This window comes from Scyliorhinus torazame, chromosome 10, assembly GCF_047496885.1.
Source record: "Scyliorhinus torazame isolate Kashiwa2021f chromosome 10, sScyTor2.1, whole genome shotgun sequence".
Taxonomy (NCBI): domain Eukaryota; kingdom Metazoa; phylum Chordata; class Chondrichthyes; order Carcharhiniformes; family Scyliorhinidae; genus Scyliorhinus; species Scyliorhinus torazame.
This window is the reverse complement of record NC_092716.1, coordinates 192,734,581-192,758,271: the sequence shown is the minus strand read 5'-3', so window position 1 is coordinate 192,758,271 and position 23,691 is coordinate 192,734,581. Positions and strand designations below refer to the sequence as shown.

The window sequence follows — 23,691 nt, the reverse complement described above, 5'->3', positions numbered from 1 at the left end:
ATTTCAGACAGAGATGAGACATTTCTTCACCCAAAGAGTGGTGAGCCAATGGAATTCATTACCACAGGAAGTAGTTGATGCTAAAACATTGAATATATTGAAGAGGCAGCTAGATATAGCACTTGGGGAGAATGGGGTTAAAGGCTATGGGGAGAAAGCAGGATTAAGCTATTGAGTTGGATGATCAGCCATGATCGTGATGAATGGCGGAGCTTGCTCGAAGGGCAGAAAGGCTTTCTCCTGCTCCTATCTTCTATGTATGTATCTAGGTACGTATGTATGCCTGCCATTCATCTGGCATGAATGTTGCTTGCCACTTATCAGTCCAAGCCTGAATGTTGTCCAGGACTGCTACATAATCTGAGCAGTTGTGAATTGTATTGAACATTGCAATCAGCTAAGATTTTCATTTCTGGCCTTATTTTTAACAGAAGGTAGTTGATGAAGCAGCTGGTGATTGGTGGGCACAGAACACTGCCCCGAGGACCTGCTGCAGTGATTTCAGGTGCTGAAATGATTGGTCTCCAGCAACCAATCATTTTGCTTTATGCTAGGTATGCATCCATCCAGTGGAGATTTTTACCCCAAAACCCACTGATTTCTATTTTCCTAGGGATCATTGCTACCTTACTTGGTCAAACACTGCCACAATGTCAAGGGCAATTACTCTCACGTCAGTTCTGGAGTTCAGCTCCTTTGTCCATGTTTGGACCAAGACTATAATGAGGTCTGGCACTCTGTGGTCCTCTCAAGACCCAAACCAAGTGTTGATGAGTAGGTTATTGGGTGAGCGAGTGTGGCCTGACAATACTGTCTGTGCTACATTTCATCATTTTGCTGCTGATTGAGTGCACACTTAAGGGGCAGTAATTAGCTGGATTGGATCTGTCCCTGACAGGACTGTGGGGAATTTTCCACATTGTTGGGTAGATGCCAGTGTTGCTGCTCCACTGGAACAGCTTGGTGAGAGGTGTGGTTAGTTCTACAGCACAATTTTTCAGCACTGCAGGCATAATGATCAATCAAATTAAATCAAAATGCCAGGGCCCATAGTATTTGTTACAATATCCTAGTGACTATACCCAGCGGTTCCTTGAAATTATGTGGAGTTAACAAATTATAAAAGACTGGCTTCTGTGATGGCGGAGACCTCTGGAGTAGATAAAGATGGATCATGCACTTTGCACTTCCGACTATGATGTGCCTCAACTTTAGCAAATATACAAAAACAGCTGAAATAGGGGTGAAACCTTCACCACTTGCATGAAATAAGCGCTTAGTAAATTGGCAGTAATTTTCACTTCCAGCCCAATTTCCTTCGCCAAGTTCTGCGACACTCATGGAATATTGCCCCCACAGTCTGAAAATATCATGAGACACAGACAAAAGTGGATTTAAGAAATCTTCTTATAGCATAAGGAAAATTTAAAAGCTGGCTGCATTCCTTAAAGAGCAACTCATTCTTGGTTCTCTATAATGTGCTTCAACCTCAATTGCACACTCTTGTGTGGCATAGTCATCTTTCATCTTAACCTACACAGCTTATCAAAGAAGAGGCAGGCTGAATCTAATGTAGATTGAGGGTAAAAGAGGGTCATTCAAAAATTGAAATTGCCAGCTACTGAAAAAGTTTGATATATTTTAAGTAGAAAGTTCAGATTACATTTGTAGTAGCAGGTCATTCAGTGACCAATATACTCATGAACCAACTAGTACTATTTTGTAAGCCAAACTTTTTGTTTGGACTTGAATCCCATTAAGTTTGAAGAGAAGCATAGGAAGATCATGCAAGAGGAACCACCACCTTTAAACCTATTGTACACAGGAGAATTTTAACACAAAGCAGTTATGTTGGCAACATGGTTGACACAAGCCTATCTTGAAATCTTGAGATATGATTTAATCCAAGAAAGAAAGTGCAGTAAGTTAAAAGATTTTCTAGATCAAAATTATATTGGGTTAAGAGCGGAGGAAAATAAATTTGAATGTGTTTTAATATTCTTCTCATGACATTAAGACAAACATGAAACTGTACTTTTCAACCTCATCGTAATGTTTAACTTGTAGTGGTGACTTTCTTTTCTTCTGTACAAGCAGTGCCACACAGGCAATTAGCCAGAAAATAGCTGGATATTAATGGTTTAGATGATTAAATTTCATGAGTCATAAGACCAGAACAGGCTTCCAAATCATTCAGGGAAACTAGCCGTGCATCAGATCATGTACACTTGACGTGTGGCATGTAAACTGTTGGTAGTCTCAATTCTCTTCTTGCTTCATTTCGGTTAGAACATTCCAGAGCTGCTGTATGCGTAGTTGATTAGTCCAGTACTACACTTCACCATGTTATACTAGGTAGTGATACCACTGAACTAAAGTTACACTAATTCAGATAACTGCAAGCATTTAACATTGATGCAATAGAATAAGTACTGTAAAACAATAAACCACATCTCATACCAACTTCACCCCAGTGGAAAGGATTGGTGCCACCTGTGGTACAGTTGTAAATTAATATGTTTCTTGGCCTGAAAGGTAAAAGTAAAAGGCAAGTAAATGTAATTTCATTTAGAATATGAACAGCATTCACCTTAAACCTCCCAATGGTTCAACCTCACAAAAATATACACGGTGTGGTGTGCATCAGTGATTTCCTTTTTAAACAAAATGCAGATTTTCCCATGAAAGGGGAAAAGAAAAGATTACGCCACTATGGGATGCATGAAGGATTTTAACTGAGCATCTTGGAGCTACTGTGAATATGTAAAAATAAAATACATACAAAAACTAAATTTAAAATCAACTGAACTGCTAACCTTTTTCTCAAGAAATACAAAAGGATTAAAGCTATGATTCAGCTTTGAAAGGGCTGGATAGACCTCATCTGAAATACCATATTTAGTTCTGGCAACTGCACCTCAGGGAGGTTGTTTAGGCCTTGGAGGTGTAGCCACCCGAGTTGGCCACTTCCCGACTTAAAATGGAGAACCGCAAAGGCTGAAGGGAAATTCAGCCAACACAGACAAAGACTAGCAAATACAAAAATCATGTATATTGTGGAACCTGCAAAACAACTCGACTGCACCGAAACCAGCAGCCATCTGCATAATAATGTAGCAGCCATCTACATATCAATGAGCGATCCCTGGGAACAATCAAAACATTTTAAGGTAAACAAGGCCAAGCCAGGCTCCTCGGTGCCAGCAGGAGCCAACACAAAAGAGGTTAACGGACGCTTAAAGACCGCCCAACGATCAGGGAACCGCTCCAGCATTGGAGAAATCGAACCAAGTGATTGGAACGAAGTCCAACCACTTGGAACCAGGTACGGGGTCCGCCCCAAAGGGCGGGCAGCCCCTGGGGACTATAAAGCAAAGCCCCCCAAGTTCAAATCGTCCTTCTTGACAGGGTCTCTCAGCAACACGAAGCAACCCGAGAGTGAACTGTCCAGCGGCCTCCAAACAAGTAAGTCTCAAGTCAACGCTCGCTACGAGATAGGCGCTCCTAGCTACCAGTCCATATCAGCTTTTGAATCCTGCAGACTCAGGACCTGAACGAAAGGCCATTTGATCCCCTGACCTGGTGGGCCAGTCCGAAGCTAAGTATAGGCCTGTTAGTGATAGAAATAGCCTATAAAATAGAGTTTATGCATGAGTAGCGATTTACTGTGTATAATAAACGTGTATTAATTTGAATCTTACTAATTGGTGTGTTGAGTTATTGATCAGTACTTGAACTTGAACCTCGTGGCGGTATCATAAAGATACCTGGCGACTCTAGAGCAAAGGTTATAAAACAGAGCCAATTAACCAACCAAAAGTTAGCAACATATTACTGGCGACATCCTGACGGGACCCGATCTAGAAGTGGCTTAACCACTCCGGGAGAGCCCAAAATTTGAATTAGAAATCCAATTGGGAACAGAAAACCACAAGTGTTCAAGCAGTTCTGATCAATCCTCATAATTCGGAAGTGTGTTAATGCATGCGTAACTAACAGGGCTATAAGGTAGACTGATAGATTTTTGTTGCAACAAAACTGTCGGGAGTTTGTATTCCGGAAAATAGCGAAAGCCGTACCCGTAATTACAGCACCGCCTGAATACCCCTTGTTCCAAATTTCAAGAGAAGCATTTAGAGAGGAAAGATGGCAATGCAGGCAATGCAACGCCTCATGAACCCCGAAGAATTTGTGGTCTCAGCGACCAGCAGTAGAGTAGGATAGTGTCCCGTTTGGGAAGAGGAAATCAGAAAGTACCTCAAAGGGAAAGGATGGCCCCTTTGGAGCGAATTCTGTGAAAATGAGGAAACAGGTCCCGGGAGTATAGGACATACTTGGTGGGAGAACCTGAGCAAAATTCATAAGAGAAGTTTGGGAAAAGCTCGCAAGCCGATGGCAATCGTCTCCTGTTTGGCACAATTGAGAGGCACAGAGGTCGTCGTTTGGACGCTCCGTAGAGAGATAGAGGAGGCACATCGAATGAGTAAGATCGATGTGAACGAGATAGAGAAAGAGAATGTAGAGTTAAGGAGGAAGTTCGCAGCAAAAGACGGAGAGGTGGATGATGCCAAGCAGGCACACCAGTCTTGTCTGGCGCACCTAAGCAGCTTCCAATCCCAGTACGAAAAGGCCTTTCAGGACACGCAATGTGCAGTCCTGGTAGGAGAGGAAACAGAGAAGCAGGTAGAGGCATTGCAGAGGCAGTGTAGAGACCTGAAGGCAGCGTTAAGAGCACTCCATACTACCACCACGGAGCAAAGTCAAAGCTCATTAGACCACGCAAAGTGCCGGAAGCAGATTGCAGAACTGCAATCTCTGCTTTCAGTTCAAAATGGATTCCAGGAAACTTTTGGATTCCAGTTAGATGAGGAAGACGGCCCTGATTGGGAAGAATTGAGTGAGACAGCGCAGAGATATGTTCAGGGAACATGTCCGCAAGGAAAGCCCCAGAAGAAAAAAGCGCCCCAACCCCCCACAAAGCAGATAGTTCAGGCTCCAATGAACCCAGTCACCACCCACCGCACAGCCACATCGGACGACATGGAATTTCTGTACACCACCCCCTTAACAGTGACCCAATTACGGGACGCGTGCGATAAAATCAAACCGTTCCTCCCCATCTCAGACCCCCACCACTTCTTTGCCAGAGTAAAACAGCAGGCTACCATGTACGGCCTGGATGAGCGAGAGCAAATAAAGCTCACAGTTTTGAGTTTGGACCCTTCGGTCGTAGCAGCTCTTCCCGATCCACAGAATGTAGGAGGAGGCACCCTTGCAGAAATGCATACCACGATCCTAGACGCGATCGGGTATAACAGGCGTGACCCCGTAGAAGGCCTCTAAGTGCAGGCAAAAGAAAACCGAGCACCCTACAGCGTTTGCTGGACGCTTGTGGATCCATTTCGCAGCAGTTTTCGGAGACTTAGACCACGCCCATTTGTCCCCAGATAACATGGCCAAATGGACCAGCGCCCTTATCTCCCATGCCACAGAAACAGGACAAAAAGCTTGTGCCAATTATGATCCCTCAGAGGAGGCTCATAATGAGAAATGGGTTGTAAAAAGATTGTCCCGCGCCTGGGAGCAATCTGTTCAAAACAAACCCACGAACAAAAATCCCGAAGAACAGCAGGCAGAAGCAGACAATACACACAGTTAAGGCATACCAGAACCCCGCATGGGTAAATGAAGGCATGAACAGCCCCCCACAAAAGCCACAGGAGTGTTACAACTGTGGACAGTTAGGACACTTTGCACAAGAATGCAACGCCCCACAAAAGCAACTGAGAGCCCAGCAGACAGGCACTCTATATAAAACCATGACAAAGCCAATACATAGCGTTAGCACCCGTTCAGATCAGACGGACATAAACGGAACGGACTGACGGTGTTCGGGCTCCCCCAGTTGGGTCTGCGACACCCTTTGGGATAGGTCCGGCCGACCAGTAGTTGCAGCAAAGATACGGGGACAGCCCATCGAGTTTCTCTGGGACACAGGAGGGTTCCGCACCACAATCAATTCCTCCACCATGTTTCAAAAGGACACATGGCCCACTACAGCCACCATCACCCTTAGCGGCTTTACAGGCCACTCACAGCAGGGACACATCACAGCCCCTGTACCCATTCAAATCGGCAACATCATCACCAAGCACCACATAGTTTTAGTCGATCTACCCCACACAGCAGAACACATTTTAGGCATAGATTTTATGAATTCCCACAATCTGTCCTTCGATGCAGTCAATCAATGTGTTTGGAGAATGGCAAAATCTGCAAGAGCTCCCGCAACGCTCACCATAGGAGAATATGCAAACAAGATTAGCACATTCGCCGAATTTTGGTTTGACGCGACCACGATTAGCACAGACAAGCAGGTCAGGGCAGTTCTGCAGAAGCACAGGACAGCATTCGCGACCCACAAATACGACTGTGGCCGGATGACTGGTTCCGTTCAAATCACAGGACCTGACCCTGGACCCCAAAAGCAGTACGGATTTCCCCAAGAGGCAGAGGGAGAAATCGCAACGGTGATCGACAGCTTATTAGAGCAGGGCATACTCAGATCAGTAGCCTCCACTAATAATGCCCCGATTTGGCCAGTGAGAAAGCCCGATGGATCATGGCGACTGACCATCGATTACCGGGAACTCAACAAAGTCACCCCCGCAGCAGCCCCCACGGTAGCCACAAGTCCCAAGACCATGCTCAAACAGGGACTCAACTCACAATACTTTACAGTTTTGGATGTCAGTAATGGATTCTGGTCCATTCCATTGGCAAAAGCGTGCCAATACAAATTTGCCTTCACTTTTAAAAATCAGCAGTACACATGGACATGCCTTCCACAAGGATTCCACAACTCCCCCTCCATTTTCCACCGACAGCTGGCAAATGGATTATCAAAATTTTCTCGCCCCGAATGTCTGGTCCAGTATGTGGACGACCTATTACTGCAGACAGACACCAAGGCAAAGCACATCGAGCTTCTGGCCGAACTCCTGGAACTCCGACACAAAATTGCTTGTAAAGTAAACCCCAAAAAGACCCAGATTTTGGAAAACAAAGGTGATATATCTGGGTACAATTATCACACATGGTAAACGCGAGATCGAGCATAAAAGGATTGACTCGATTGCAAAATTGCCCCTTCCCCAGAAGGTTTCAGCCCTCCGGTCGTTTTTAGGACTGGTTGGCTATTGCCGAAACCACATTGACGGTTTCGCCAGCAAGGCAGCACCCCTCTCAGACCTCCTAAAGAAAGGAGCCCCTTGGGAATGGCTTCCGCAGCATACGGATGCTGTGGATGCTTTGAAAAGAGCCCTCATTGCAGCCCCCTCACTACAAGTTCCAGACCCGCTTTCCCCATACGCTACAGAGATAGCTAGCACCGACCGCACCCTTTCGGCCGTGCTCCTCCAGGATCGGCATGAACAGTTAAGACCCGTGGCTTATGCCTCCAGAGTTTTAGATCATGTGGAGCAGGGATTTTCGGCCTGTGAAAGGCACCTGCTCGCAGTTTTTTGGGCAGTACAGTATTTTTCTTACATAACGGGACTAAACCCCATCACAATCCTCACAGAACACACCCCCACCCAACTTTCACTTGACGGACGACTCAAGGACGGTACAGTCAGCCAAATTAGAGCAGCCAGATGGACCCATCTTCTGCAGGGACGGGACATCACTGTTAAAAGGACCAAGACCCACACTTTCTTAGCAGATACCCAGGCACACTCCACGAATGTGAAATCATCTCACCGCACCACAACACAGGCCCCTTTATTGCGAACCCCCCACCCCCCAGAAAGATAGGTAGTCCAACCCAGAGCCCCAAGCACACAGACACGTGCGAACCCATAAGAATATATGTAGATGGATCTTCCACAATATTAGAAGGGAAGCGCATTACAGGATGCGGTATTTATGTCGAGGACGCGCAGGGACCCGCCCTAGAAGAAATCACAATAAAACTTCCAGGACACTTAGGTGCGCAGGTGACAGAACTAGTTGCCGTGGCGTACATTGTAGAACACCCAGATTCCTTCCCCAGCCCAGCAGACATATACTCGGACAGCCTCTATGTCTGCAACAGCCTTACAGAGTTCCTACCCCTGTGGAAAGCAAGAGGATTTGTTTCCGCAGACGGAAAACCCCTCCCCTCAGCCTCACTGGTCCGTCACATTTTAGGGCAAGCACAGAACAGGACTTTTGGCATAGTTAAAGTTCGTAGTCACCATCGTTCCTCCCCCCCTGGAAATGTAAAAGCTGACGCACTGGCAAAAGCAGGTTCCAAGCACGGATATTTTTGGACACCCCCCGAAAGCGCACCAGTAAATGCAGTTCAGGTCTCGCAGACTAATATCGAGGATTTAGTGCAGGCCCAGAAGCAGGACAGCAATCTCAGGGAGATTTTAAAAGGAAGATTCCCAGCACCCTATGATAGATTTAAAAATGCTCTGACCACACATGACTGTGTGGTGCTAAAAGACACCCTTTATGTGGTTCCTGAACAGGACAGGAATCAGCTCATTTGTTTGTTCCATGACAGTCATGGACATCAGGGAATTGATCCCACTACAGCCCACCTCAGGCAGCTCTGTTGGTGGCCAAGTTTAAAAGAAGACGTAACGCGCTACGTTGAGAATTGCCTTATCTGTGCCCAGAACAACCCGGACACCTGCCCCATTAATGGCCCCTGGACTAACCTCCAGATTGATTTTATAGGACCATTGCCCCCTTGCAGGAATGGTTATAAGTATGTACTCGTTGTGATAGACACATTTACAAAATGGGTAGAGGCATTCCCATCCAGAACGAACACAGCAAAGACCACAGCCAAGATCTTAACCCACCACATCTTTACGAGATGGGGACTCCCCCGCAGCATTGAATCCGACCAAGGTTCCCATTTTACAAGAACCCTAACCCTAAAATTCCACATTGCATACCACCCCCAGTCAAGTGGTATCGTGGAGCGCATGAATCGGACCCTAAAAGCTACCGTCCGAAAAATGGTCCAGCAAAACACCATTTGGGATTCAGTCCTCCCTTTTGCGCTGATGTTTTTGCGAAATACGGTTTCAACATCTACAGGTTACATCCCACACACCCTCATGACCAGACGCCCCATGAAAGGCACAGAATTTTTATTGGGATTAGATTTGACCAGCCCCGAAGTGACGGCCCTCACACACGAAAAAGCAGTAGAACAACTGGTAGAGAATGTTAAAACGGCTCAGCTAGCAGCCACGGTACGATTAGGCACACAAAAGAAACAGAGCAAGGCCTGTTTCGATAAGACAGTACATGCGACTGAGTTCAGTGTAGGACAGCAAGTCATGCTCTCCATATACAACCCCAGCACATTCCTGTCACCTAAATATTCGGGTCCGTACGCCCTCAGTGTACAAAATTAAGTACCCCAACGGAAAGACTGCGTGGTTCCATATCAACCAGCTTAAGGTATATGGACCACAGTCGAACCACGCACATCACGTCATGCTCGACGCAGCAGACCACGCCCCGCCCACAACCAACGTAACCCCCCCCCCCGTCCACCACATCCACGGACTCAACCCCGACACCACCCCCGAGCTATAGACTCCGCCCCAGAACGCCCACAGACTGCAGCACTAGCGACTGTGACACTGACAATAGCCACAGCACGCCACCTACTATCCCCATACATCAGGAACCACACCCAGCGAATCTGACCACGATTCGAGTGATCCCTTCCTCATCACGTTCCTCAATAAACCCCACCAAAGACCACCGCCCTACGATTATGACCCCGATTCCGTCCCCACAGACCTAGACACCACCTTTTGGCACCGCGAAAACTCATTCAGGCTCCTCTGGAACGACGAGATGGATCCCAAATCCCACCATGCAGCCCTATCAGCCCTGATACATTCCAGAGTTTGGCATCTGGGAGAAGATGACGACTTTGAGTCTGACTCCCAAAGCGAGAACCCCTTTTGCGACCCTGTTCGCAACCTATAACTGAGGTGTCCAGATGATGTTTTAAAAAGGAACTGCTTGGGAGAAAAGGGTGTCCTTTCTGATGGAACCTGCAGCATGTTGTTTAATGTTGTTTGTAGTGGTCTTGTTAAATGTTGTTTGTAAGATCGAAAAAAAATTCCACCGCCCCACGCCTTATTTGTCTGCAGAAACCTTTGAGAACGTGCCAGCACACTCATCGGCCGAAACCGCTGAGAGCTTGCCAGACCCCCGTTCGTAACTCCTCTTCTCATTTAAAGGTACAACCAATACGGCAACCCTCCACGATGACTACATTTTTGACCGTTCTTGTCGGTTGCTCAGGCAGTGGAGAAACGGCATGGGACCCGCCCTGCCTGGGAACCCCCCTCTGGTCAGCTACGCTCGGGTAGAGAACACACGGCATTGGTCGCCGTCCTACCCGCGGATTCCACCCAATTCTTACCCGCCGCGGCCCATACGCACCTCATTTCGGCACTTTTGTTTCAAAAGTTTTGGTTTGCTTTTAGGCGACCCTTAGGTTGCCAACCCTATGCTATTTACATCCTCAAACATTTGGATGGTAAATCGCACAGCCTGCGAGACGGCTCGCACTGTTTCAGTATATTTAAGTGTGTCTTGTCCTGAATATTCGGTTTTGTTTTTAAAAATGAGCGAGTCACACGTGGTGACAAATTGTAATGGGAGAATTGGCACTGAAGGACAGACATACTAATAGACGAGATATTAAACCAAGATAGTAACAGACACTATGCTTGATCCCACAGAACTCCAGAAGCTCCAGGAAAAGAGATGAAGAGAAAAGAGAAAGAAAAAGAACTATGAGGACATCCTCAGTGTTGCTCATCACCCTAATGAACATTTGGTTGCGTGCGAACGCGAACCCCCTGACCCCAATCTCCCCAGGAAGATTCACTTCCCCATAGCACCCAGAGCCCAGTCACAAGCGACACCACACGATCTTGGTGTGACAGGTTTATAACCTGGTACTCCCTGTCCTACTTAATAGAATCCCTACTAGTATTGGTGATAATCTGCTGCATCGTGCAGACTATTCGACTGAGAAAATGGCGAAGGAGAGCCGACCGCGCTCGCACCCCGGTATATAGGATAAGATCCCCTATTTTCGGTTATGACCAGACGCCTGACCCCCGCGATCTATAATAAAGGACATTTGTTTGCGTTCCTTTTGTGAATAAAGAAATGGAAAGATTGTACAACCCTGTGCTTGACTGCCAAGCCAGGAAAAATGTAAATGCTGCTATTATTTTGTATTGTTTAGGAAGTTAATCTGATTGAATGTTTGACTGAGTGTAGTTTATTGAGGACAGTTAGAGGTACCGTTTTTTTATTTTGGAATGCATGTCCCTGCTTTGACATAGTGCCACTTAGAATGTTAGTTAAATTTTTTCTTGCATAGTTATGGTCAGTGTAGAGGCCATAGAAGAGTGCTCGCCGCGTCAGGGAATGAAGACAACGCAGTTAGGTGATCCTTCACGCTTCGCGTTAGGATCACAAGGAGGGAGTGTAGCCACCTGAGTTGGCCACTTCCCGACTTAAAATGGAGAACCGCAAAGGCTGAAGGGAAATTCAGCCAACACAGGCAAAGACTAGCAAATACAAAAATCATGTATATTGGAACCTGCAAAACAACCAGACAGCACCGAAACCAGCAGCCATCTGCATTGTAATGTAGCAGCCATCAACATATTAATGAGCGATCCCTGGGAACAATCGAAACATTTTAAGGTAAACAAGGCCAAGCCAGGCTCCTCGGTGCCAGCAGGAGCCAACACAAAAGAGGTTAACGGACACTTAAAGACCGCCCAACGATCAGGGAACCGCTCCAGCATTGGAGAAATCGAACCAAGTGATTGGAACGAAGTCCAACCACTCGGAACCAGGTACGGGGTCCGCCCCAAAGGGCGGGAAGCCCCTGGGGACTATAAAGCAAAGCCCCCCCAAGTTCAAATCGTCCTTCTTGACAGGGTCACTCAGCAACACGAAGCAACCCCTGAGAGTGAACTGTCCAGCGGCCTCCAAACAAGTAAGTCTCAAGTCAACGCTCGCTACGAGATAGGCGCTCCTAGCTACCAGTCCATATCAGCTTTTGAATCCTGCAGACTCAGGACCTGAACGAAAGGCCATTTGTTCCCCTGACCTGGTGGGCCAGTCCGAAGCTAAGTATAGGCCTGTTAGTGATAGAAATAGCCTAGAAAGTAGAGTTTATGCATGAGTAGCGATTTACTGTGTATAATAAATGTGTTTTGATTTGAATCTTACTAATTGGTGTGTTGAGTTATTGATCAGTACTTGAACTTGAACCTCGTGGCGGTATCATAAAGATACCTGGCGACTCTAGAGCAAAGGTTATAAAACAGAGCCAATTGAACCAACCAAAAGTTAGCAACAGAGGGTGTACAGCATAAATCAGCAGAATGATACTGGGATAAATCGATCATTAAGGAAGCTCTCAAATGCACTTAGAAAAATCAGATAAAGTGAACATGGTTTTACAAAAGGAAATTGGGTTTGACAAATGTATTAGCGTTTTTTTGAGTAAGTGACTGGTCGGCTATAGGGAATGCAGTATATGTGGCATACTTTGATTTCCAAAAGGCATTTGATAAGGTACCACACAAAATGTTAATACAAAATATAAGGGTTCGTGGCGGGACGTCTGGTGGTGGCCATGAAATGAGGTCGCACACGGGGCAGCTCCGGCTCAAAAGCGCTGGTCTGAGCTCTTTTTACTCAATAGTGGGGTAGTATTGACAGGAAAGTGTAATCCCCCGTTAATGACAGGTCTGCTGGTTACCAGATCCGGCAAAAAAAGGTCAAGTACCTGGCCAAGGAACTGGAGACCTTTGGCGCAGTAGCAATGTGAAGATGGCAGCGAGGGAAGGGACATTGCAAGTTGGATATCGCCAGATGGAGCAGATGATGGCGTTTATTAAGAGTCCTGCCAAGAACAAGAGGAGGTGCACAAGGATCAGACAAAGGGAGTGGTAGCATCCCTGAAAGGATCAATGGAGCGAGTGGAGAAATGCCTCGAGGTACAGGAGTCGTAGATTCGGGAGATGGAGAAGGTAATGTCCGACCACAGCGATTGGGTGGTGGTGTTGGAGGCGGGGCTCCTGGGGGACGTTTGCAAGTCACGAAGGGCAAAAGTAGAGGAGGAGAACAGGTCCAGACAGCAGAATTTGCTTAGCATCAACATGCCGGAGACTGTGGAAGGTACAAATGCCACAAAATATGTTTCAAGGATGCTGGCGGGGCTGGTGTCTGAGGGGGTGCTGGACAAGGCTCCAGGGATGGACAGGGTGTGCCGCAGGCAGTGATTGTGAGGCTCCACAAGTTTATGGAGAAGGAGAAGTTCCTACAGTGGGTCAGGGAGAAGCGGAATCTGCGAATGGGAAGGGAACTGGGTCCGAATTTACCAAAATATCAGTGCGAAGCTGGCTAAGAGGCATGTCGAATGTAACAAGGCCAAAGCAGTGCTATACCGAATGCAGATTCGGTTTGGGGAACTGTACCTAGCGAAACTATGGGTAACGTTTGATGGTCGGGAGTATTATTTTGAAACGCCAGAGGCCAATGACTTCATAAGAGACCATAAATTGTGGAGGCACAGTAGCAGTGGTTAGCACTGTTGATTCACAGAGCCAGGGTCCCAGGTTCGACTCCCGGCTACACCAGATAACTGTGGTCAAGATGACTTCGCTCTGAACCAAATTAGTATCTGTGGGTTTCTCCTCAGAGTAACCCCAGATGATGATCACATGAGAGTTTCCAAATGCTACTCCAAAAAATGATTTGAAATCTTCTCTCATAATTTGCTTCACAGCGCCAGGATCCTAGGTTCGATTCCCGGCTTGGGTCACTGACTGTGCGGACTCCGCACGTTCTCCCAGTGTCTGCGTGGGTTTTCTCCGGGTGCTCCGGTTTCCTCCCACAAGTCCTGAAAACGTGCTTGTCAGGTGAATTGGACATTCTGAATTCTCCCGAACAAGCACCGGAGTGTGGTGACCACGGGTTTTTCACAATAACGTCATTGCAGTGTTAATGTAAACCTACTTGTGACAATAAAGATTATAATTTTTAAAAACTGAATGTCGATGGGAGGCGGAGGAGCTGGAATAGCAGAGGTCGGAAGATGCGGGAAGATGTGGAGGATGAGAGGTTGGGCAATTTTGTCGTTGTTTGTTAGGGGCTATAAGTTTGTAAGGGGGCAACTGTCACCCTCCATGTCTGTTTTTTTTTGGAGGGGGTGACCTGTGGTTTTGGATGCTTCTTTGTTTGTGTGGGGTCCACAGGGAGCCGTTTGCTCAGACCAAGGACGGAAAAGCGGTAGGAGGGGTAGGTAGGCGGGGCCTTTGGGCAGGAGCTGCCACTCTGGCAGGTAATGCTGGTGAATGGAAGTGAGGTGGAGGAGGTGGTCGTGGGGGTGACTAAGTGGAGAGGGAGCTGGGGGGGGGAACGTAGCATGGCAGTGTTGGAGGCGGAGGGTGGTCATGGGCGGAGAAGGGGGCCATCTTGGATGGGCCCTGTTCAGGGCAAAATTCAAAGAGGTAGAATCGGAAGGGGATGATAGCGGACGGCAGACGGGGGTGGAGGCATAAACCTCCGGTAAGATTCCTAACATGGAATGTACGGGGACTGAGCGGGCTGGTAAAGGTGTCTCTGGTCTCGGAGTTTGCTTGCAGGGATTGGTCTGTCTGCAGAAGTATTATGAGAAGTTGCTCAGGACTGAGCCGGGTGGTAAGGAGATAGAGGGCAATTTTTGGATGAGCTGGAGTTCCCAAGGCTGGAAGAAGACAGGAGGCAGGTGATGAAGGAGCCATTAGGGCTGAGGAAGGTGATGGATACCATGAGGATGAAGTCGGGGAAGGCCCCGGGCCGGACGGCTACCTGCCGGAGTTCTAACGGAGTTGACGCCACATTTGCTGATGTTTAGCGAGGCGCTGGAGAAGGGGGAGCTACCGGAGACATTGACACAGGCATAGATTACATTAATCCTGAAGAAGGGGAAGGACCTGTTGGGAGTGTGGGTCATATGGACCCATTTCACTGCTAAACACGGGTGTGAAAGCGTTGGCCAAGTTAGTGGCGGGGAGGATGGAGGGTGTGTTCCGTGGGTGGTCGTTGAGGACCAAATGGGCTTCGTATAGGGCAGGCAGCTCTCCAGTGATATCAGGAGGTTGTTAAACATGATTGTGACTCCGGAGGTGTGGGTACCTGAGGTGGTGGTCTCTATGGATGCGGGGAAGTCTTTTGCCCTAGTGTAGTGGACGTACCTTATTGAGATCCTGCAATGGTTCTTGTTTGGCTCGAAGTTTGTGGCATCAATGCGGCTGTTGTACGTGGCCGCGGTGGCGAGTGTATGGACAAATGAGATGAGTTCATGTCGTTTTGGGTTACATAGGGGAACGAGGCAGGGGTGGCCACTATTGCCTCTGTTGTTTGTGCTGACGATAGAGCCCTTGGCAATGGCTCTTAGGGGGTCAGTGGAGTGGCAGGGGATTGTGAGGGGGAGTAGGGAACACCGGGTGTCGCTTATGCAGATGACCTGTTGCTGTTCGTGTCGAACCAGCTGCAGAGTATGGGGATAATTATGGGCATACTGGAGGGGTTCGGGGCCTTCTCTTGGTACAAGTTGAATGTCGGAAAGTGTGAGGTGTTTCCGGTGAATACAGCGGGTCAGGGAACCAATCTGGGGCACTGCCATTTAGGGTACCCAGGAATAGGTAAGGTATCTGGGGATCCAGATGACAGGAGAAGTGGTCGACAATGCACAAGTGGAACCTGACAACATTGGTGGAGAAGGTTAGGGGGGATTTTGGGGAGGTGGGATACTCTGGGCCTGACACTGGCGGGGAGGGTCCAGGTGATCAAGATGAACGTGCTGCCGAGGTTCCTGTTTGTATTCCAGATCCTGCCGATGTTCATCCCCAAGGCTTGGACGCAGCGATCTCAAAGCTTATATGGCCGGAGAAGGTGCAAAGGGTAAAGTGGGCCCTGTTACAGAGGCATAGGCACAAAGAGGGGTTGGCGCTACCAAACCCGCTGCATTACTACTGGGTGGCGAATATGGAGAATATGAGACGCTGGTTGAGGGGGGGGGGGGGGGGGGGGGGTCCAGAGTGGGTTAGGATGGAGGTGGGGTCCTGTAGAGGGTCCAGCCTGAGAGCCATGGTGGCAGCGCTGCTTCCGTTGGCATCGAGGAGTTACACGGTGAGCCCAGTAGTCCAGTTGAGGAGACACTTTAGGATAGAGGGGATGTCGGTACCGACACTGTTGTGTGGAATCCACAGGTTTAAGTCGGGGAAGACAGATGGCATGTATAGGAAGTGGAGGAGGCGGGGCTGGTGAGGGTGAGGGATTTGTACTTGGAAGAGAAGTTTGCAGGTCTGGAAGAGCTGCAGGAGAGGGTGGAGTTGCCGAAGGGAAGTGAATCAGGTATATGCAAGTGAGGGACTTTGTGCGCAAGGACTGTAGAGGGTTTCCCATGCTGCTGGAGAATACCCTGGAGCGGTTGCTGCTCCCGGATGTGGAGGGGGTGGGCAGGAGGTCCAGAATAAATAAGAGGAGTTGGGGGGGAAGAGAGAGATAGGATGGGAAGTGTGAAGAGGCGGTGCGTAAAATAAATTTGACCTCCTCGTGCGCTTGATTCAATTTAAGGTAGTGCACAGGGTCCAGATGACTCGGGCGTGGAAGAGTGGGTTCTTACAGGGCAGGTAGACAAGTGTGAGAAGTGTGGGCGAGGGCCAGCAAACCATGCTCCCATGTTCTGCAGCTGTGAGAAGTTGGAGAGATACTGGGAGGCGTTATTCAGGACACTATTGAAGATTGTGGAGGTAGAGGTCAGGCCGGACCTAATGGTGGTGATCTTTGTGGTATCGGAAATGCCGGAGCGAATGGAGGGGAGGGCCGATGCCGTGGCCTGTGCCTCTCTAATTGCTCGGTGAAGGATATTGTTGGATTGGCAGTCAGCAACGCCGCAGCGAATGGCGGCCTGGCGGGGGAACCAGAATGAATTCCTTCGGCTGGAAAAGATCAAGCTTAAGTTGAGGGGATCAGCAGAGGGCTTTGAGACACTTCATGACAATGTTTGAGGAATTGTTTGTTGTGGGGGGGGGGGGGGGGGGGGGGGGTGAAAAGGGGGAAAGATTGCACGAAATGTGGGGGTGTTGACAATCTTACTGATGTGTTTTTGTACTTTTGAATATATTTGGAATAAAATACATGAAAACAATAAGGGTTCATTGCGTTAGGGGTACGACATTAACCTTGATAAGAGCACTGGTTAACAGACAGCAAGTAACAAGGATAAATAGGACACTTTCAAGTTGGCAGGCTGTGACCACAGGAGTGCCGCAAGGATCAGTATTGGGCTCAGCTATTTACAGTATATATTAATGCTTAGATGAAGAGACCGTGTTATGTACCTACGTTTGCAGATGATACAAAGCTAGGCGGAAACATAAGCTGTGCAGAGAATGCAGAAAGGCTGCAAAGAAATATAAAAGCAAAATACTGCAGACGCTGGAGAGCTGGAAAAAGTCAGAAGGCTGGCAGCATCTGCAGAGGGAGAAACAGAGTTACCTTTCAAGTCCAAAAAAACTCTTCTCCAGAGCTCCACAGATGTTGGCAGACCTGAGTTTTTCAACACTTTGTTTTTATTGGAGATATAGACAAGCTCAGTGAATGGCCAACAAATGGCAGATAGAGTATAATGTGGGGAAGTGTGAAGTTATTCACTTTGGTCATGAGTAAAAAAGTGGAATATCTTTTCAAAAGAGGCGGAACTTACAATTGTTAATGTTCAGAGGGAATTGGGTATATATGCACAAGGAACAAATTAGCATGAAGGTATAGTAATCAATTAGTAAGGCAAATGGAATGTTGGCCCGTTGTAGCAAGGGAATTGGAGTACGAGAATAAGGATGCCTTGCTACAATTGTACAGAGTTTTGGTGAGACCATATCTGGAGTAGTGTGTGCAGTTTTGGTTTTCATATGTAAAGGAGGACATACTTGCATTGGAGATGGTACAGCAAAGGTTCACTATATTGGTCCCTGGGATAAGAGGCTGAGTAAATTGGGCCTATATTCTATGGACTTTAGAAGTGATCTCACTGAAATATAGGAATTAGGAGAAGTAGGCAATTCAGCACTTCAAGCCTGCTCTGCCATTCAATCAGATCATGCCTGATCTCTTTCTGGTCTCAAATCCGCCTCTCCACCTGTTGCTCATATCCCTTTAACCCGTTTTTAAAAAAATCAGGAATATTTCCTTCTTGAAACCATTTAATGACTGACATTCCACTGCACTATGGGGCAGCAAGTTCCACAAATTCACCGCACTCTGAGAAGTTGTTTCTCATCTCAGTTCAAAATCTACTGCCTCAACCTATATCCGTGACATGCAAAATTCTGAAGGAGTTTGACAGGGTAGTCAGAGATTGTGGCAGTTTCAGGGTAATGGGATAAAAATGGGAAACAAAAGAACGAACGGCGGCACAGTGGTTAGCACTGCTGCCTCTCAGTGCTGAGGACCCAGGTTCGATTCCGGCCCTGGGTCATGGTCAGTGTGGAGTTTGCACATTCTCCCTGTGCTTGCGTGGGTCTCACCCCCACATCCCAAAGATCTGTAGGCTAAGTTTATTGGCCACGCTAAATTGCCCCTTAATTGGAAAAAAAAATAGTTGGGTACTCTAAATTTATTTTTATTTTTTTTTAAATCAAAGGATTGTGAATCCTTGGAATTCTCTACCCCGTCGGATTGTGGATGTTCCATTGTCAAATATGTTGAAGATTGAGACAGAGACATTTTGTCTCTCAGGGAATTAAGGGATATGGGGATCAGGCGTCAAGTGGAGTTGAAGCGGAAGATCAGCCATGCTCATACTAAATAGCGGAGCAGACTCCTGCTTCAATTTCTTATGGGATTAAAAGTGTTAATGCAGGCTGTATCAACTAGGTTTATATTCCCTTGATAAAGGTGCAATCTAGATGAGGTTTAGGATGATAGGAGGAGTTGGCAGCATTGACACAGAAACTATTTCCTCTGCTTGGGAGCCCTGAACAAGGGGGCATAACCTTAAAATTAAAGCTAGGCCATTCGGAGTGAAGTCAGGATGCACTTCACACAAAGTGCAGTGGAAATATCTTCCTCAAAAAGCTGTAACGGTTGGAGGTAAAAATCTTTTATTGAGAGGCTCAAAATTCTATGAAGCCAAGCTATTAAGGGTTACAGAAGCAAGGTAGGTTGATGGAGATAAGATACAGGTCAACCACGATCTAAATGATTGTAAGAATAAGCTCAAAAGGCTAAATTACCTTGCCATATACCGGTGGTAAGGAGGCACGAAATGGCAAACCTCCCAAGGCTTAGTATTTAACACGCACAAAACCCATTGCTTTCCCCCGACACAAGATGGGGCAAGCAGGGAATACATGCCACGGAATTAATTTCCCCATTAAAGCTGCAGTAGCCACATCAAGTTTAAGAGGAGTCACCTGCTGTACCTATGAACACCCGAATACCATGCTGCTGCCAGAGTCATGTTTATAACCACATCCACTGGAATCAGATCTGCCACTGCACTGTTTGACGCTCTCATTGTGCGAAGGATTCCTTTTCCAGCCTGAAAAATCAACCAGATACAGGGGAGGTTAAATAAAGCATGATTCTGAAGCTCTTATACTCAAACTTATAATATTGTTACTAGTCAATAGTGCTGCATTAGCACAGCGAAGTTTACAACTGCTGAATGTTGTTCTTTTAAAATGTAACAGAACAGCAGTTGTAAAGGCACATCACCTACGCAAGTGCATGATTTGAGATAAGAGTTGTGCACAATTTTCTGTTGTGTGCCCATAGCTAGTGAGGCTCTGTGGTGGGAGCATACGAGCAAGAAGCTGGTACTTGTGTTATTAATACAATGGTAGCGTTTGAATAATTATATATTTAATGTCAGGTGAATTTTAGCAGCATTCCTGGAAGTGCACTCAGCATCAAGGGTGTTTGAATGTTTTGATTGCATAGCTTTCAACAAACAAAACGTAAAACTGAAGAAAATTCGGCACCATATGAACAGGAGTAGGCCATTTGGCCTTCAAGCCTGGACTACCATTCACTGAGAACATGACTTATCCACGACCTAACTCCAAACACTCACCTCTACCATATGTCCATTAATATCTTATCGATCAATGAGTTTTAAAATTGATGTAGTATCAATTAGGGTTTGCAGAAAGGAGTTCCAAATTTCTACCAGCCTGAAAAGACTGACTAATTTGTAGATGATTCCCACTACTCCTGGACTCCACAACCAGTGGAAATAGTTTTTTTTCTCTCACTGTTCCTGTCAATATCTTGAAAACTTCATTCAAATCAGCCTGAACCTCGCCCCCCCCCCCCCAAACTGCAAAGAATACAAACATAGTTTGAGAGATTAATTCCCCCAAGATTTCACCCTTGGTGTCCAGACATTCTGATAAATCTATGCTGCACTTCCTCCAAGGCCAATATATCCTTCGCAAGGCCCTGAGCACCTCACAATTCTCCAGGCGTGGTACAACCCAGGTTTTGTATTCAGCAATAGAAAGACGTATATCCAAACTGGGACAAATTAGGCAAAAACAATCAGCTCACACGCGGTGCCCAAGGACAGGGCCAAGCTCAATCCCCAATGCTAGATGCACAGTGAAACATCGCAAAGCTTGGCTTGCAGTAGTAGTTCACATCATAGGAGATTGATCATTGGGGCAGAGAACCATGTCTGTGCAGTCACTTGCAGCACCATGAAAGCAGACTCCGACCTTCTGCATTGCACCCATTAGCCCAGGGAAAGAAATAAGCATTAGAAAAATAATACGGGCAACTTGTCTTTATACATATCTAATAAAGATGGCTGAAGAAACTTCATAATTAAATTGACCATGTCCTAGTCTAATTAATGTGGCATTATTGATTCTGTTTCTATTCATTTCAGATAATTCACGAAGGCAATGCAATCTTCATGTTAGCTAGTTCTAAAACATTTCATAGCTTTTAACGGGTTACTGCCAGATTCTATAGTGAAACAAAGATATCAAATAAAGGCTAGCATTTGCTGTCCATCCCCAATTGCCCTTAAACAGAGTGGCTTGATAGGCCATTTCAGAGGGCAGCTAAGGATCAACCACATTGTTGTGCGTCTGGAATTACCTGGAATGTTGGCCGGACCAGGCAAGGATGGCAGATTTCCTTCCCTGAAGGACATTAGTGAAACGGATGGGCTTTTACAGCAACCGACAATGGTTTCATGGTCACTAGTACTGAGACTAGCTTTTCATTCCAGATTTTATTTTAATTGAATTTAAATTCCACCAGCTGCCATGATGGGATTTGAACCCATGTCCCAGAGCATTCGCCTCGGCCCCTGTATTACAACCCTGATCACCAGGACCTGCACTGTGAAGTAACACCAGCACAGTAGCTGATGTACTGAAATGGATATTAGATGGCAGCATTAGCAAATAGGGTATTGAGTTATAAGATTCAAGCACTTTATTTTGTAACTGAAGACAGTACGCAATGGATAGTCTGTTTTATGTAAAAGATGCGAGCGTCAAGGAGACAACATAAATTAATATTACTTACAGCAATGAAAAGCCCACTAGGTCCATTGAAATTATCAATCCAACCCTATTTACCAAAGACAAAAGAAAGGAGGTGAAAAGAGTTTAAATTGTTTAGAACATGCTCACATTTAATATAGTGTGCATCTGATTAAACATCATCCCCTAAACTTCACCATAATGATTATTGAAAAACCCTTCAATATCAGAAAGGGGCAAAAGGAACATAATAGTCTTCTTAAATCCATAAAACATTAAAATACTGGAACCTGGGCAACAACAGGTTGTACTACTCTGGCACAGCGAGATTAACCTAGTGTCAACTGGTCAATTTCCATCAAATCCTGAAAATGTGACTGCACAAATGTACAGAGCCATTGGGCTGGACGTAGAGCTCATGCTTTGGCAATCTGACCCATAAAGCCCAGGCAACTGAACTGACTTTTCTTTCTCACTTGCTGCTTTGGTCTTAGAAATGGCTGTACATAGTGCCTAATTGGTTGTCAAATCCGAGCACGAAGATCTGTAATACATGATATATGCACATTAACAGCAACATGGATTAAAGCTTTGAATGAGCTTTGCAAGGCTCTATGATTTTTTTTGTCTCAGCTGCGCAAAACACAATTCTTAGGCATCCCTGTTTTGCAGCATGTCTATCATTCAGATTTCCTTCACACCATTGGCTACAATGCCTTCCCTCCCTGAACTTTAAAATTTCTGCCTTAAACATGTCTGCCACTATGGCACTCTCTTCCTTTAAGACACTCCGTGAAATCTATCTCTTTGACCAAACTGTCCTACCCTCTCCCACTTCAGTTCAGTATCAAATTTTGTCTAAATCTCTTCAATGAGACACATGGGATATTTTACAACATTTAACCTGGTTACCTGTATTCAAATTTTTGCTGTCTAAACCTTTAAGAAATTACTCCGAAACTTACAGGAAATGGTTCCTTCCAGCTGGCTCCCACAATAGAAGGTCTGACAATTGCAACATTTAAGTTTCCACATTCTTGCTGTACAACATATTCTGCCATGGCTTTAGTATAGGTGTATGTGTTTGGTCTCTCGCCAATGAGCTTTCTTGTAATATCCTGAACGAGACTATCATCCATCCACCTATGAAAAATTTATAACAGTGAAAAATGCAAAGCCTTCAAAAATAACTAACAGCCTACATTTGAATTATATTCAAAAGTAAACATCAGAAGCACTCATTACTTATCAAGAGGCCCATTTACATGAATCACCAATCCCACTGAAATTAACCTTACAAGTTCAAACAGTTATAGAAAGAACACGACTGCAACAAATGAAGTTCGTGAGAGAACATGCAAGTACTCCATTTAGCAGAATACAAAGTTGCACAGACTAATTATTATAACTAAAAATCCAAAAGGTGCAGGAACACAAGTGTGTTGCAATTTAGTACTTAGCTGCATCTGACAATCCATAGAATGCCTACATTGCAGGAGGCCATTCGACCCGTCAAGTCTGCACCAACCCTCCAAAAGAGCACCCTACCTAGACCCACTCCCCACACAATTCCCATCATTCCACCCAATATGCACACCCTTGGACACTAAGGGGTAACTTAGCATGGCCAATCCACCTAATCGGCACATCTTTTACTGTGGAAGGAAACTAGAGCACCCGGAGGAAACCCACGCAAACACCGGGAAGCAAACTCCACACAGACAGTCGCCCAAGGCTGGAATCAAACCCGGGTCGCAGGGGCGGCATGTGGCGCAGTGGTCAGCACTGGGACAGCGGAGCTGAGGACCCGGGTTTGAATCCCAGCCCTGGGTCACTGTCCGTGTGGAGTTTGCACATTCTCACCATGTCTGCGTGGGTTTCATCCCCACAACCCAAAGATGTGCAGGTTAGGTGGATTGGTCACACTAAATTGCCCTTTAATTGGGAAAAAAAAATAATTGGGTACTCTAAAAAAAGTTTTAAAACAGGTCGCTGACGCTGTGAGGCAGCAGTGCTAATCTCCTGTGTTAGCATGCCGTCCTTTTTTAATAAAAGCTATCAGCTAAAAGCAATTTATAATCCA

General features: G+C 46.3%; 2 protein-coding genes across 5 annotated transcripts in view; one reads left to right on the top strand and one right to left on the bottom strand.

Moving 5' to 3' along the window:
• Positions 1-23,691, bottom strand: part of far1 (fatty acyl CoA reductase 1) — a 153,971-nt gene that overhangs the window by 50,786 nt on the left and 79,494 nt on the right. For 2 of the 4 annotated variants that reach the window (XM_072466198.1, XM_072466197.1), the window contains exons 5-8: positions 22,574-22,751; positions 21,652-21,696; positions 19,524-19,651; positions 2,461-2,528 (exon numbers count right to left, since the gene is read on the bottom strand). In XM_072466198.1, the coding sequence (XP_072322299.1) occupies positions 2,461-2,528; positions 19,524-19,651; positions 21,652-21,696; positions 22,574-22,751 (419 nt within the window). The remainder of the gene's footprint in view (positions 1-2,460; positions 2,529-19,523; positions 19,652-21,651; positions 21,697-22,573; positions 22,752-23,691) is intronic. The other 2 variants (XM_072466200.1, XM_072466199.1) reach the window with 1 other exon arrangement.
• LOC140384470 (endoplasmic reticulum-Golgi intermediate compartment protein 2-like) overlaps positions 1-23,691 on the top strand; it is a 181,832-nt gene that overhangs the window by 157,972 nt on the left and 169 nt on the right. The window lies entirely within an intron of this gene.